This window comes from Sparus aurata, chromosome 1 (assembly GCF_900880675.1).
Source record: "Sparus aurata chromosome 1, fSpaAur1.1, whole genome shotgun sequence".
Taxonomy (NCBI): domain Eukaryota; kingdom Metazoa; phylum Chordata; class Actinopteri; order Spariformes; family Sparidae; genus Sparus; species Sparus aurata.
Genome location: NC_044187.1, coordinates 24,256,442 through 24,272,049, shown reverse-complemented (window position 1 = coordinate 24,272,049; position 15,608 = coordinate 24,256,442). Strand labels below are relative to the sequence as shown.

Genomic DNA, 15,608 nt, shown 5'->3' with positions numbered 1-15,608 from the left:
TAAAATATGAATAATTTGTTACAAAAGTTTAATCAACTATGAATTCATCATTTAATGATGGTTATTATAAAGGGTTACTGGTTTCCAGTGTGTTTCCCAGTAATGTAACTGCAGAGCAAATACTAAACACTCAAGCTGCTGGTTTAACAGGCACACCAAGCTAAAAATTGATTCAGTTTGATAAAATTGATTTAAAAAAAATATCAGCCCAAAGCGTGAAAAGTATGTATGACAGCGTTACAGAAATGGCAGGTATCAACAATGAACAATTAACTTATTTTTTATTCTGGTCCAATAACAAAAGGTAAGTCTTGTTCAATGAATGCTTCCAACATGAAAGTTATTATGTTCAATATTAATTGGAGATTATAATATTTGAAAGGTTTGTATATTATCTCGGTCAATATGGAGGACTAAAAATGCCAAAATCGAAACTAAAATGATTAAATAAATTAATGAATAAGCCATTAAATGCAACAAAATTAGTATAAAAATAGTTAGGAAGAGTCAAGTGCAATTTATGTGACAGACAGACAGGGGAAAGATGTTCTTGACTATTCACACCTCATTTTCGCAGTCGTTCTGGCCGTTCTCGGAGTTCCATATTCTGATGACGATGTCAGTGGTGCGGAAGTGGAAATCTGGGTGATCTGCGATGTCGTACACGCTCACATCCTCCTCCATACCGATAACCTGGATGAAAGTGATAAATAACACCAGGCACATTTAGTTTTGACTGGGAGCTGAAGAGTGATGCAGAGTATCTAGGTATAAGACCATCTGCTCACACAGTATGAACGAGCAGCGGGAAGTCCACCATAGGCGGCCTCCCCCCTCTACTTTATTACCAATAAATATTATTGCTTCTCATCCCTCTTTGTCTCTCTCTCTCTCTAACACATACATCAGGTAATCCTCATGATTTTTACTTTCATTAAAGCACGGACACTGTTGTCATGTTCCTCTGACTGACCTCCACGTCGTCACTGGAGGAGTTCAGTTTGATCCATTTGACGACACATGTTCTGCCCTTGTGATCACCAGACTGTATCACTCCGTACACTCCTGGGTCCTGAAGGGCTTGGGCTGAGAGAGCACACAAACACAAAGTACAAACAGTTAAGACAGCAAATCACAGTCCGCAAAATAAACACAAAACCAATAAAACCTCTGCAAGCATAGAAACACAAATGTCTTTGTCTAAACTGCTTAAAGTTTCTGTTTTTGTTTTTCCCCCCCCCAGACAGAGCATCTCTTATTTTTTAGTCAATTTAACAGACACACACAAACACACACGCACGCATACACACTTGGCACAGTTTCAGCAAATGACCCAGATACTGTAGGTAGGTACTACTGAGTGTCCTCAATATAAAAAATCTCTTTGCAGTCCACAGGGAGAGAAACCTGACGCACGCAGTATCTTTACTAGTTTGAAAAAGTGAAATGGGACAAAGTAGAATAAAAAAACAAAATTGATAATTAAAAAAAGAATAATCCAATAAATGTTACTTACGTCTTTTGTCTACTACAAAGTCCCCGGGACAAAACTCGTGGCTGTCAAGGTGCTGGATGGGGATAAGGTCGTTTGATCGGATCCCCTTCTCCACCCGCCCGTCCTTCCACATCACATCAGCCGTGGTCTTTGTGGATACAACCTCCACTGCAACCCTGCACACACACACACAGATCAAAACATACATGTGGTTATAGGACACAGGTTTGCTCATGTTGATTTAGTGTTTGTCTGGTCAGAAGAAGGACTCATAGAAGGTTTCGAGGCTCAGATGTAAATGTTAACTTAAAACCATACTTTGCCTTTTGCTACAGGAACATTTCCCTCTTGTGGTTTCCTACAATTCACTTTACACAAAAGAAAAAGCTGCTGTACATAACGATACTATCTGGTCCCTCTTCCTGTCCTGTCTTCTAATCTCCTGTACCATTTGTCTTCATTCGACCTCTACATTCACCTCCCTTCTTGGCATGATTGGACCTCAATTTTCCCTTTTATTCTTTCTTTCCTCTAGTTCTGATCTGTATGCAGATGATGTGTGTGACAGTGTGTGCTGTTGAGGAAATGACACCATCAGTAGTCTACACTGAATCGCTTTGTGTTTGCGGCTGCTGGGCGAGCTACAGTGTCACCGTCAGACAGATGGAGACATGAGCCCTTTGACAAACAAGAGCCGATGGACGGGCACAGTGAGTGTTTTGTCAGTTATTTCAGCAAGAGCAACTGTTGGTTGCTTTCAAGTCAGTAAAGTCCAATTTTGAAATCATGCCCCCGATATGGTTGTGACAGACAGGGATATATCATTGGTCTGATGAGTCACTAAATTAACAGAAAAGTTGACTAACAGTCGGACAGACGTACTGGTAGTGAGAAATTAAAAGTATATGAATGAATGGAACATGAAACAGAAAAAAGACAAATGGATGAAAGAAACAAAGATCATGTAGGGGAGCATGAGCAACAATGCCTACATGTGATATGTGGGTTGCAATATGCAGAAAACGACTGTATTTTTGTGTGCTTGTGCTTCCAACCAACCGGTCTCCAGGCTTGAACTCGCGGGAAAACTTGGTCCTCTTCTTCTTGTGCTTCCTCTTGAGGTTTCGGATGGAAAGCGGGATGCTCTTCTTCCGATTGGTTCCCAGGCCGCCACTCTGAGAGGAGGCTGTGGAGCTGGCCGATGACGTCAGAGAGCTGCAAACAAGGTTACAGTAGCAGGTTTATTTTTCACAGACGACATCTCCTTTAATTGTTCAATCCGTATACACTGATAGACACACCGGATACTTTTCCTCTTTGGGACCGATCTGTTGAAAGTGAGAAAATACTCAAGAAAAGGCATATCTAAATTTCATGAAGCCAGTGACATCAACCATCCAAAACCCAAAGACAATCAAATAAATCAAGAGGAAAAAGAAAACCTGCAAATATTAATCTCTGATCGGCTTATGAGAACTTTTGGCAGTTATGATGAAAGAATTTAAAATAGGAATAGTCTTCTGTCGTAGACTAATTACTGATATTAAAGTTTACATTTTTCTCTCCATATTTTAGTGCACTGTGCTATATTTTAGGGCTTTTGTGTCAATGAAGACATCCGGGATGAACTTTGGACACAACATAAATAACTGGTGCAATAGTCCTGCAATACATTTCTGAGGCTTTTAAGGTTTACATTTAGTTAAGGATGTGTTTCAGAGATGATGATTCAGCTCTGTGTGCCTGCCTGTAACTTTCAGCAGAAGGTGTGAGGATGGCTCACTGCCAAACGTCAGTGTTTGGTTGCCAGCCTGACAAAATTTATTTCCATCACTTATATTGAAGGAGAAAGTTAACCTCTTTAACTACACCCCGTATTTGGGTCATACAAAATGCAATTAAACATAAATCTGACTATTTAAGGTGTGTGTGTACCAAATCTCCCTCTCTATTATCACACACAAACGCAATAATGAGATGGATTTCATGAAAAACTAGTGGTTCAGCTTCATTAATAATTCAACTGAAGCTTGACCAAGTAAAATCAACACTGTGAGACTAACATCAGATGCTAAATGTACATATGCTGGCTAATTTGACTAGGTAAACTACAGCAGGCAGAGTAATGAGCCTTGACAACTACAGGCCTGGTGGAGAGACAACTTCTTCTCCTTTGCTGAAACAATACAATTTATTTTCCTAGAAGTAAAGAAGTCAATCAGTGCAACGGCAGCATAAAACACACTCATGACGAGGGCCCCAAATCTACACAGGTCCCACAAAGAAAGTTTTTCTGCCATCAGATCAGATTAGAATAAGAAAAAGCTGATGATGTTGTGTCCATATCATTTTCAACCAGCAGACCTGGTATCATCGGTGTCTTCTGCGGCCTCGTCATCTGCGTCCTGCTCCCCGTGCTCAGCCAAGTTGTCGTTGGTGTTCTGAGAGTCCAGGGGGTTCTGTGTGGAAGTCACAGGGCCGTTGTTGTTGTTGGGATGAGACAAATCCGCCTGCTCCACTTTGTGCTCGCCTGGTGAGAGATAAAACAGAGTATTAGGATTTCTGTTTAAGGTATGGATGGATGGATGATCTTTTAAAAACAGGATATAAAATGATTTATATGTCAAACACAAAATTACTAAGGAGGTGGAAACTATATATTATATTTCTTTGGTTAAAAACAAAAGAAAAAGAAGAAGAACTTCAGGTTTTTATTATACATCAGAGAGAGAGACGCTCTCATGGTGCAGACAGATATATTTCTCAGCCAAAGTGAGCTGCACTTCAGCACAATTTCCAATTAGTCTGTTGCCTCTGTACCGAACACTACTTGCAGAAAGGACTGCTTCATGTCTCACAGGAACCTTAAATCAGTCCGACTCTTTGCAAGAAGACATGTAGTTCTCAGCTTCTTAAGAGGAGAGGTAAGCAAAAAATAATGCTCACTTTTCTGACAATACTAGATGAGTAAGCACTTTAAGAGTGCGATGATCATGTTTTTGACTAATGACTTATTTTCCAAGTGTGACAACCAGTGCAGCAGTGTTCACATAGAGAGATTAGTTGGACCAGAGAGATTCAGAAGATCTTGTTTACAAAAAGAGCCTAAACAGCCCAACTGATTTTTTGAGGCAGACACTTAAAGCTTCAAATAATCTGAATCTAAAAACAGATGTCAGTAATATATTTTACATCTGATCTTTTTTTAAAACACAGGATTGCCTGTGTAATTAATACATTCACTATTGATAGTTAACATAACCCTGTTCACAATTTATTACTTGTATTATTTGGTCTGTCATTTATCATTACGGTTTTGTTTCTGCGTAAATGATGCAAGCTATAGGCAAGGTTTTTCCGAACATTATTTATATAGAAACACACTGAACTCTAACGCATTTTCAGAACACATCTACTAGGGTCGGGACACCGTCCATCTCTGATGACTGGGCCCTGTATATCATGATTTATCAGTGAGACTTGTGTGGTAGCAGAACTGAAAAAATTAGTGAGCAGAAGGTTGTTGAAGTGTGTGTGTTCCTCTGCAGTATTGACGGGCACCTTGTGTGTCGGCATTCTCCATCTTCTTTCCCGAATCCTTCTTGAACATCCTTTTCAACTGCAGGATATCACACACAGACACACACATACACACACACAGTGAGAGTTTGACAACATTCAACCTTCGAAGACGACTTTCTTAATATAAACTCGGCACTGTGATCATTTCCTGTTCATTATCCTCTCGTGTAAAACATGACAGTAAGGGTTAATATGCTCCTGAGGGGATTACAGATTGTACTGACCTACATTTCTACAACAGGTAACAAGTTCTTCGAACACTGTCAAAGACTGCAATTACATCTATGAATAACATTTTATCTACCCTTCTAGCCACGGGGTCTTCAGGCAGGATAGGAGCACCCTCGGGTCCTTCACAGGTGATGCGTGTGGCGTCCCCCTTAGCTGGGAAAACATACAGGGCCCTCTCTCCAAGCTGCCTCTGGGTGTGGTCGTAGTATCCTAGACGCCTTACCCTGAACCCAACAAGCACAGTACCAAGTTATAGAGAGTTAGTTGTTATTTCAAATTCTTTAAGCTCTTAGATAAAAAATAATTATCAAATACACTTAAAGCAATGATAAACAAAGCTCACAACAACATAAATAGATCTGTGTGGACACGTGGATGAATATTTGAACTCACCTGCAGAGGTTCTCCTGTGTGATGGTGGAGGGAGGAGGATAGACGCTGTCAGAACCTTTGGGAGAGTAGCTCTTTGTGATCCACGTCACCTTCAGTTCTACCACTTTGACCTGAGGAGAGCACAACGACACCGTTTAGACAAGGGATGGCAAATTTATATACACATAACATTTTCTACCCAAAGACAAAAGCACAAGAAAAGAACAAACTAACAAAAACGTTTGATATAAAAGAATATTAATTAAAAATCATCGTAAACAAGTAAGTCTTCAGCTTGGATTTAGTCAGCTCTGTGTCAGCCCTGTCTCAGAGCTTTTTATTAGCTTTTTCGGAAAATGTGTTTCACATTTGAAAGATAAAGCTAAAGGCAGCTTCACCATGTTTAGTTTTCACTCTGGGAACAGCGAGTAAGCCGCAACCAGCCGACATGCGATGCCTGGGAAGTATCTGGGACCTAACCTGTTCAGTGATCTAAGGACAACTAATAAAGTTTTGAAGCTGATTCTGTGAGAAGACCGTTTTCATCATCTTACCTCTTCTACCACCACTCTGAACTTGCACTTCCTGCTGAGGACAGGTTTGACCCCTGAGAGCCACTGTACATTAGAGAAGACTTTGGCCGGACCAATCAGAACCTGGCCAGGGTAGAAACCGTATGCCTCGTCGAAGAACAAGCCCTGACAAACAAGGACACAATAATATGAATAAAGACTTGAGAACACAATGTTGATGATTGACCTGCTGTGCAAGTCAACCCAACAATGAGTTAACAACAATAAATTAGTCGAATACTTGACAACTTGAACAGCAACACATAATATCAAATTCCAATTTTGCAATAAATAGACATGTTCTGTATATTCATGTTTAAAAAAATGCAAACATGAAAACCTTCTGAAGGAAATCAGTTTGGACCTACAGATCCGTTTTATTGTACGGTTTATTATATTTTCAACTACGAGGATTTTTTGTTCCACACCTTTTCCAATGTATCTATAGATAACATTTTTATTGAGAAATAAAACAAAATATAATAAAATACAAATGAAACTGATGTGTGAAATACAGAGAGGAAAGTAATTGTTTTTTTAAGAAATTGGCTTTAAATACCTTCTCTTATAAAAACTTGAACATTACCACAAAAAAACAACAAGCAAAGAAACATCAAGACAATTTCTAGACTGATCATTTAGGTGTACAAAATACAAAAAACAAATAAATCATATAAATAAAGACAATTTATCCCTCATTACAGATTATAACAAGTGAGAACCGGAGTATGAACCAGCCATTTCTGTCGGCACATGAGCTGTTTGTAAAGGGATCTGACCCCTGACGAACAGCTGCTCTGTCCAGGCTGGATGTACCTGAGGTGACAGATAAGAGCTCGTAGCTACATACCGAGTCACTGACATGTGGACAGACATCATAAAGCTTGGCACCATCCTCCACACTCATGGAGCACCTGAAGGGAGGCGAGGAGAGACAGACAACTCAGTGACATTCACTGGATTTGGCACAGGTGAATGTGTACCAGCGTGTAGACACTGACAGACTCCAACGTGGTCACAGTACACACAGTACACTAATCTCACACACGCACACACAGTCTACCTGGCTCCATTGGAGAGCTTGAGGATGATGTGATTAGTCAGATCGTACACTTTCCCCAGCCAGAAGTCGTAGGCAATGTAGTCACCGTACATAAAAGACTGCAAAGACAATGACAACAGGAAAACTGTCAACTTAAACACAATAATTATGAAGGTGCACAGTAACTGAATGCAGGTCAGCAGCCATGTTTCCATCTATACACTTTTATATGTATTTGAAAGAATTGCAATAGACAACGTTGAGCTCACTTGAGGTAGTTTTTGCCTTTCTTGTAAAAGAGTAAATGTGCTTAATGGGACATGGAGACAGCTTTCCCAATACATTCTGATTTGGAAAATGTAACTGGTCAGCTGTTTCTGCTGCAAGGGAAGAAGAGAGACCCTCCCAGATATTTCCCTCAGCTTCTCATTCCCAGATTAAGGGGATCACACATGCATGAATTTAGGTTGTGACCATCGCCTGCTGAGGTGAAATTTGCATTGAAGTTAAGCAAAGCTGAACTTGTGACGCAAAGGCTTTAACCTAATTCCCACATTTCCTCGTAGGCTGCCAAGGCATAGATTTATAGAAAGGACTCAATATAATACTGAATGCGCCTTTTCAGTCCAACGAGAAATGCTTGCCCTGGCACATATACAAAAAAGATTTGCAGAGTTAACTTTCTTGTTAGGCACCACACTAATTATACACCCATGAGCTCCTGCTCAGCCAATTTTTTTTTTATATCTTTGCCTTGCCACGAGGAAGGTTTTACATATATGAATCCGCCATGGATCAAAAATTCATTACAGAATGGCGACGCTGTTACATGCTCCACTTCGTCTGGTTATAATGTACAAAAGTCTCTCTTCCTTTCACCATCCAGCTAGAGGAGCAGCAGTCAGTCAGGAGACTGACTCTGGTGATGTTTGGGGTTATTCTGGGTTTGTGTCTATACACAGGTGTACAAATATCAGCTTTTACATACGAGTATGAGAAATAATATTACTTCAAATTAAATAGTTCTCGCTAGGAACACATAAAATGAAGTACTTCCATGAATTCATTAGGATGATCCTGCGTATACAGTAGGTATTAAGGTTCACAGGTAAATATTTTACCCTGTACTCTTACCCAGATGTGCTGCAAGTCTTTGCTGTTAACTGGATACAGAACACAGTTTGTTCCCACTAGTTTCACTGCACACTCGATGTCGATGTTGGTCACAATACCACACTGGTTGTCCTGTGATAGGTCAAAAACAAGGTTCAGCATATCATCATATTAACATCATACCATCAATGCTACTGTCTTTAAATTTCCTGAGATGCACAAGCATCACTGGTTTGAACAAAACAACATTTTTATTATAGCCAAAAGAAAAAAGTTTCAAATGTATTCCTATTCAGACTGGGAGTTGTTGCACTGCATTAACAAAAAACATCTCCTCTTGGTCCCTTGTCAGTGTCGACCTGCAGTAATATTTCAGTCATGTCTGGTGCAGCAAATGGAACAGAGTGTAGAACAGTGACTTGACTGACAAAGAGAGAGGCTTGATTGAAAAAAAAAAAAAAACCCAAATAAGACAGAGGAAGACAAGTGAAGTGAAAAGGAGAGAGGCACAAAGATTCACATCGAGGACTCCACTTACATTAGAATTGTTTCGTCGCACGATGTCTCTGATGACAATAGATCGATCTTCAAGTTTTAGCTGTAAAAGAAAGAGCAAGCAAGTTAAGAAAATGGTGGCTGTGTGACCTCATCTTACAGACTTTTTAAACCCAAAGAGGCGGCTGCTGCTGCTGCTGCTGCTGCTCAGTGTCTTTGACAGAAATTAGAGAATAACTTTCACTGCAGAGAAGTTTTTACATCAGTGAAATCACCCTGTGATGAACCCTGGAGAAGAGCTTCCAAATGAACAAACTAAACATTAATCACATCCACATTCTGACCATGACATGATGCTGATACAATTTGTCATACCCTTTTCCTGTCCCGCTCACAGCCATTAGAACTGCAACATGCACAGTCAGCAGAGCTGGAACGCCCCCTGAGAGCAGATCAGCTGATTTTACCATCCGAACTGAGAGACACAGCCTTTCACTGTGCTGGCAAGCGTGAGGCCTATGATATGATGAGCGCCACAGGAGTCAGCAAACATATTTTCACTATCAGTTCTTAATCAACACATTGAAATAAAAATAGGATCTGTGAAATGATATGGTTTACACGTAGTTTGGTGGACAGATTAAACCAAAACAGCTTCATTCAAGAACCACATGCCCGCAGAGACGGGGGGCAGCACACGGCAGCCGCTGGGCTATACTTGGCGCCAGCTCAGCTCCCACAGCGATACCTCGTCCCTCTTAGCAAAATGTTGCTGCGTCACTTTGCCTGCCAGGAAGGTCGGTTTGAGTAATAGGTCCATGAGTTTGGAGGCTGATCAGATAGCAAAACACTAGGTCTATATCAGGGATCGGCTGATATGTTGTTTAGGGCCGATACTGTTATTGATTAAGTACTGATGATTAAGTAATCAAGGAGATTAATAACTGGTATTTGGAACAGATAAACATTCGCAGAAAATAGGAAAACATACCCACTTGAGCACACTTGTTCTTTACTTGAGTGTTACAAGTTACTTTACAGATTTTGATTATTTCGTCTTGATAGACCGTTACTCATGATGTGTAGTAAATAGTGTTGAGGGTAAAATATTGAGTGAGACCTCAGAGGGATGACTGCAGACAGAGAAAGGATGCTGCATCAGAGCTAAATTAGTGCATTTTAAAATTAATGGTTTAAATTGGCAAGCAGACATAAAAATTAAAAAAAAAAAAACACTGAAGATGAATATCTGTCAGGTCAGTAATCAGTCCATCCCCAGTTTGTAACTATGAAACCCAATTCATCTCATCATATCCTCGGTCCCAAGGTTAACATTACAAAGCAATCTACTGGGAATTCTGCAAATATTTCATTGGCAAATGCAAACCCTTGCTGGATGATGTCCCAGTGCACTGCAGCCAATTCGGATAAAACTTTCTTTTCCAGATGACTGTACCAAAATCCTCTGTGGCCTTAATGAAATGAATGAGATGCTGTATTAAACTCAATGTCAATTAACCATCATGTTCTTCTTTTAGCTAAATTTGTGACACAATCAAGCACCATCCAGTGTAACAGTGCCTTCAACTGTCAAACTTCACAAACAACAAACTACCATGTATCCAAGAACACTAAAACTGGACTACATTATGTAATATTAGACTTTTCTTGTAGCTAAGTCAAGGGAAATGAGAACCTTGTGAGTTTTCCTTTTGAATCAAGAAGCAAAAAAGTTGTAGCATTAAGTGTTTGAGTTAATTTGCCCTACTTGACATTGCACGTCCTATGATGTGACTATTGTGCACGGGCACACTGAGATTTTACTGCTGAAGAGATATTTTGTGCAGCCTTACTTGACCCACTTAAAATGATCCAGATTGATGGAGGAAGAATTTCATGCCACAGTTTTGCTTCTCCAACAATGAGTCAGGCACAAAAATGTAGTAGTGAAGAATAAATATGATTTGATTTTAGAGTTGTATTAAGCACTATGGTACCGATTTGTGAGCCACAAAAAATAAACTGGCATATGCAACAGCGCAGTAACTCCAGAAGTGAACAGACCTGCAGAAACTGAAACCTTATCCTCAGAAACCACAAAGCATAACAAGGATTACCGCTTTCAGTCACTGACTGACTAATAAAACATCAACAAACAGACAAAAAGCCAATTCAGTCAATTCAGACTACGTCCACATTACAAAGCCAGCACAGGTCTGTCAGGCAGGAAGTGAACAATAGTTATAAAAACAAACAGGTACATGAAATTGCTGATAAAATGCTCCCTGCAGGTGGCCAAGCTTCTGCTCTACTAAGTCATAGCACAAGCTGCTCTACTGGCAGTGACTTCAGAGCAAAGTGGCAGCGATGCGCCAGTTAGAGCCTCCGAGTTTGGGCAGAGACAGATGGAAGGAGAGGAGGAGAGTGTAATTAGGAGTAAAGAGAGTGAAGAAATTGAAAAAACACAGAGGCTTACTGCATGCTAAGTAAAGACCGGAGGGGCATGTAGGGGCTCCATCACAGATTTCAACTGGAGTTGAACACAATGATGTCTGGTGATTAAATCTGTAAAGCAATGACGATGAAGCTGAAAAGAAGAGTGAGATTTCGATTTTAATCAGTAGAGCTGACTTGTAAGGACAGTCAATTCATTTCCCACCATTAAGTTTTCAAATATCAATCAAATATCAAATCCTACTCTTAACATAAAGGAAATTCTTTCTAATTCTTTATTTTTCAACCTGGGTCTCATTCTCATAATTGTGGCCATTCTGACAATGGATCATGATAATGTTGCACTCACACACCTTCCCTGTGGAGAACATCTCTATTAGCTGTTGACTATATCGTAGGTCCTTTCAGGTAGACAGACATGTAAATATCATAGCTTAAAGTGTGTTGTGTGATAAAAAAAAGTACAAACATAGGTCAGAAGCTTGACACACACGTGAGACATGCTGGCAGTATGGCTGCTCTAACATGGACGGCAAAATGACAAGCAAGACGTTCCGACCATGCACACGCTGCTCATGCAGCTAGTGTGTCCAGCCTGTTAGGATGACACGGTGTTAGATATTGTAGCAAACTGTACAGATATCCAAGCGTGGTTCGTTGTCGATGCCTACGTTGTTTTGTAAGACTTTCAACAAGCTCTACAAAGGAGGCGACAACTTAGCATGATCTGTAGTGAGATCTGCCATTAAAAAAAATAAGACTCAGGGTGGAAAATAATTATATTTTCACTATCCATTAATCTGTTTGATTAATCAATTCATTGTTTTGTCTATATATCATCAGAAGATGGTAAAAAAAATGCTGATCAATGTTTCCCAAAGCCCAATATGACATCCTTAAATGTCTTCTTATGTCCAAGATATTCAGTTTGCTGTCACAGAGGAGAAGTGTCACATTCAAGAAGCTGGAACGTGAGAATTTTGTCAATTTTTTCACCGAAAAATAACTCAAACTGATTAATTGATTATCAAAATAACTGCTGATTAGTTTTTAATAGCTGACTTTCTGATTCATTATTGCAGCTCTAGTGTAAAGACATCCAAACATCCTACTGAGGACAGAAGGAGTACAACTGACTGCACATCCTCACACACACACAAATTGTGTGTAATCCTATACCACTGAATTCTGGGAGAGGAAGAACCGTTGAGTGAGTGAGAGTGTGTGTGTGTGTGTGTGTGTGTGTGTGTGCGTGCATGCATGCGTGCGTAGGGGATACGATCGATGAGTCGCCATGTTCCCTTGTAATCTATTAAACAGCAGCCTGTCTGCTCCTCCTGTCTATGCTGCTGAGGGTAAAAGTACACACACAAAAAGCACACACACACAAACCTTTTAGTTGAGAGGAGCTCAGAAGTACAACACAAATTTTTGGACGGACACACACACATGCAGCTCTTCTTCATTAATATTCTTTCAGTGCATCATGCTGCAGTGCGCTACTGTAGTAACTGATTTCCTCACCAGTTCAAGAACACTGTGTTTAAATCAATAGTGTTTAGGCCACTGTGAGAGAGAGCAGATACAGTCACACAACACCTTATGTCTAACTCTGCCCAAACAACAACAGGACCTTTACACATATTACAACTATGGCCAGTATGTACGAAACCAGCTTTTATTAAAATGTCTGGTTGGCAATGGTGTAACTTCTTAATAAAGTACCTTGCAATACTGCCACAGAGCAGCACGTCCCTCCAGTGGGACTGACTGCTCTCCAGGAAGGATAGTGCCATCACACTGATCAAGCTGAGAAAGAGCAATATTCTTCATCTTCTATCACAATGTGTGTCATTATAGGGAGGCATTTCCCAGCGATGGCAGCATTAATGCAAAAATGATCAGAAAACTAGACAGCCAGGTTAGAACAAAGCAGCCGACTGTTGCTATGGCTCGTGCAGCGATGGTGATGGGGAGGGAGGCTGGTGGACACATCGTCAGACAACAAAAGAAAAAGACACAGGCGTGTGCACAAATAGATGTGTGTGTGTGGCACCTGGCTCGGACTGAGAGAGAACCTTGGCTGCCTCTCCATCCAGGCTGATGAGGTAGAAGAGGCCAGATTGATTACAGGAATCGATGGAGGACAGTATTTGCTTTGACTTCCCGGCCTAATTAACACAAGTCACTATTCAGAGACACTGCAGAGGACTGCAGCTCTGGGCCACGCCTGTTCTTCACTCTGACAGAGTTTTCTATACCAGGCTTTCTCATCTTTCAGATTCATCTCGACACTAACAAGCCATCTGATCCACGAAACACAAAAGAGTGTCGAATTAACGTAAATAAAACTGGTTGCAGCGGTAACAGGTGCACACAATGTATTTCTCTCCACACGCACGTCTGCCTGCACTGCATCTTAAAATTGAAATGATATTCCACCTACAGATAGTGTTAAACATCGATCTGTGATGATGAAGGTGAAGTCATCATACAGCGCTACATCCTTTACCTAGGCCTCAGGCACCCTCATGGTTCTGCTACATCATTACAGACTGAGGAAGGGAAAATTATTCACCATTCTTCAAGAGGAGGTGAACAGACTCTAAGGCAGAGAGGCCTTCTGGATCCACACCCTGCTCTCTGAATATTTTGGGAAATATGCTCATTTGCTTTCTTGCTGATAGTCATATGAGAAGATTGTTAGCAGTCAAATGTCCGTATGGTAAACACTGTATGTAGCTGAAGCCAGCAAGCAGTAAACGTATTTTAGCTTAGCGTAACGCCTGGGAGTGGGAGGAGGATAGCTTGCCTGCCTGGCTCAGCACTTCAAAAGCTTACCAATTTAAATGTTTTATCTATTTTGTTTAAACTGTACAAAAAGACATGCTCGACTAGTTATTGTCCAAGACTGAATGCCAAGGCAACAAGTACATAATCTAGGAAGTTACCGATTTGTTTGTTTCTCCTACTACCTACCTAATGATTTAAATGTTTCTCCCCTGCCACCATTTCAACATTGTGCATTGTTTTTTGGAAATACCTTGACACTTTATCTCCTTCCTCTTTAAGATACTTCCTCTCCTTCCTCTTTCTTATGTGAATGGATGTTGGTAGTTTTACAGTAAAACGTGCTGATGAGTACCATCACACAGCATTTGAAAGCCTGTGGTCTTTTAGTTTTTTTTAAGAGATTGATCATCTATACATCTTTAACTATTGAACTGAAGGGAACAGATTATCACCCTACATAAAGAGGTCTGATCAGGCAAAATATGTAAAACACCTGCATGGGTGTATTATGGGTGTGTGATGTTCTCCATGTATTTAGTTTTGGCACATAGTTCAATCTGATTGAACCAAGTCGAACTAAAAAAATAAAAAGAACAACCACCTCCAAAAGGTTTTACTTTGCAGTTGTCTGATGTCACACAACAATGGCAGCACCTTTGAGGAGGTTGGTAGGATGTATCTGTACACTATAATACTTGTGTTTGGTTTTTAATTGGAATATTAAGATATGTTTTCTGGTGGCAAAGTGCAGCAAGATTTAATATATAATCTGCGTCTGTTACCACATGCATTGTTTTCCTCCTCTGTTTAGATCATATATTCAAGAGGTAGCAAGTCTAGAGGTTTACTTGTTTATACACTAAGGAACATCAGTTTGTCATCGTCAGCCATGTTTTTTGTTGAAGTTTGGCGTTGTGCAGGTAGAACGCTTGGAGATCAAAAGTTGAGATTTTTCCATCGCATCATTTTTGACCTTCAACTGAGACTGTAACAGCATTAAATACATACAATCATTGGCCTCTCGACTTGTTTGAAGGAGGGGTCGGGGCTGATTGTTGTTTATATCCCTTTATAACTGCATGACTTAATGATGCGAGTAGCAGAGAGGAAAGGACACTGCTTGGACAGTTTCACAGGTAAAGACATTAAATTGTTTGATAAGAAAATGTACAATTTGCTAATTTGTTGATTGCTTTTGTTATCCTATGAGTCATGCTCACTCCTGGTTTACAGTTACATCCCTCCCACGCTACTTCCTGTCTCAACTGTTTATTGACCAGGCTAAATCAGGTATGAGCTCACATTAAGACAAGCACCATCCGATCCTCCTGAGCCATTAAGATCCATCAGGAGGTCACTTTGTGATTCTCCAATCAACATCTATCTTGACACTAAATGCAAAGCACAAGGTGTTTTTGAAGTATAAAAATGTAAATAGAAAACTGTCTGAACATAGCTG

General features: G+C 40.2%; 1 protein-coding gene across 2 annotated transcripts in view; it reads right to left on the bottom strand.

Annotated features, from left to right (window-relative positions):
* ube2o (ubiquitin-conjugating enzyme E2O) overlaps nt 1-15,608 on the bottom strand; it is a 38,598-nt gene that overhangs the window by 11,309 nt on the left and 11,681 nt on the right. For both annotated transcript variants that reach the window (XM_030420506.1, XM_030420497.1), the window contains exons 2-14: nt 8,946-9,005; nt 8,429-8,539; nt 7,316-7,413; nt 7,103-7,166; nt 6,235-6,378; nt 5,702-5,811; nt 5,382-5,532; nt 5,057-5,114; nt 3,860-4,025; nt 2,555-2,710; nt 1,517-1,671; nt 974-1,086; nt 565-693 (exon numbers count right to left, since the gene is read on the bottom strand). In XM_030420506.1, coding sequence (XP_030276366.1) covers nt 565-693; nt 974-1,086; nt 1,517-1,671; nt 2,555-2,710; nt 3,860-4,025; nt 5,057-5,114; nt 5,382-5,532; nt 5,702-5,811; nt 6,235-6,378; nt 7,103-7,166; nt 7,316-7,413; nt 8,429-8,539; nt 8,946-9,005 — 1,515 coding nt within the window. The remainder of the gene's footprint in view (nt 1-564; nt 694-973; nt 1,087-1,516; nt 1,672-2,554; nt 2,711-3,859; nt 4,026-5,056; nt 5,115-5,381; nt 5,533-5,701; nt 5,812-6,234; nt 6,379-7,102; nt 7,167-7,315; nt 7,414-8,428; nt 8,540-8,945; nt 9,006-15,608) is intronic.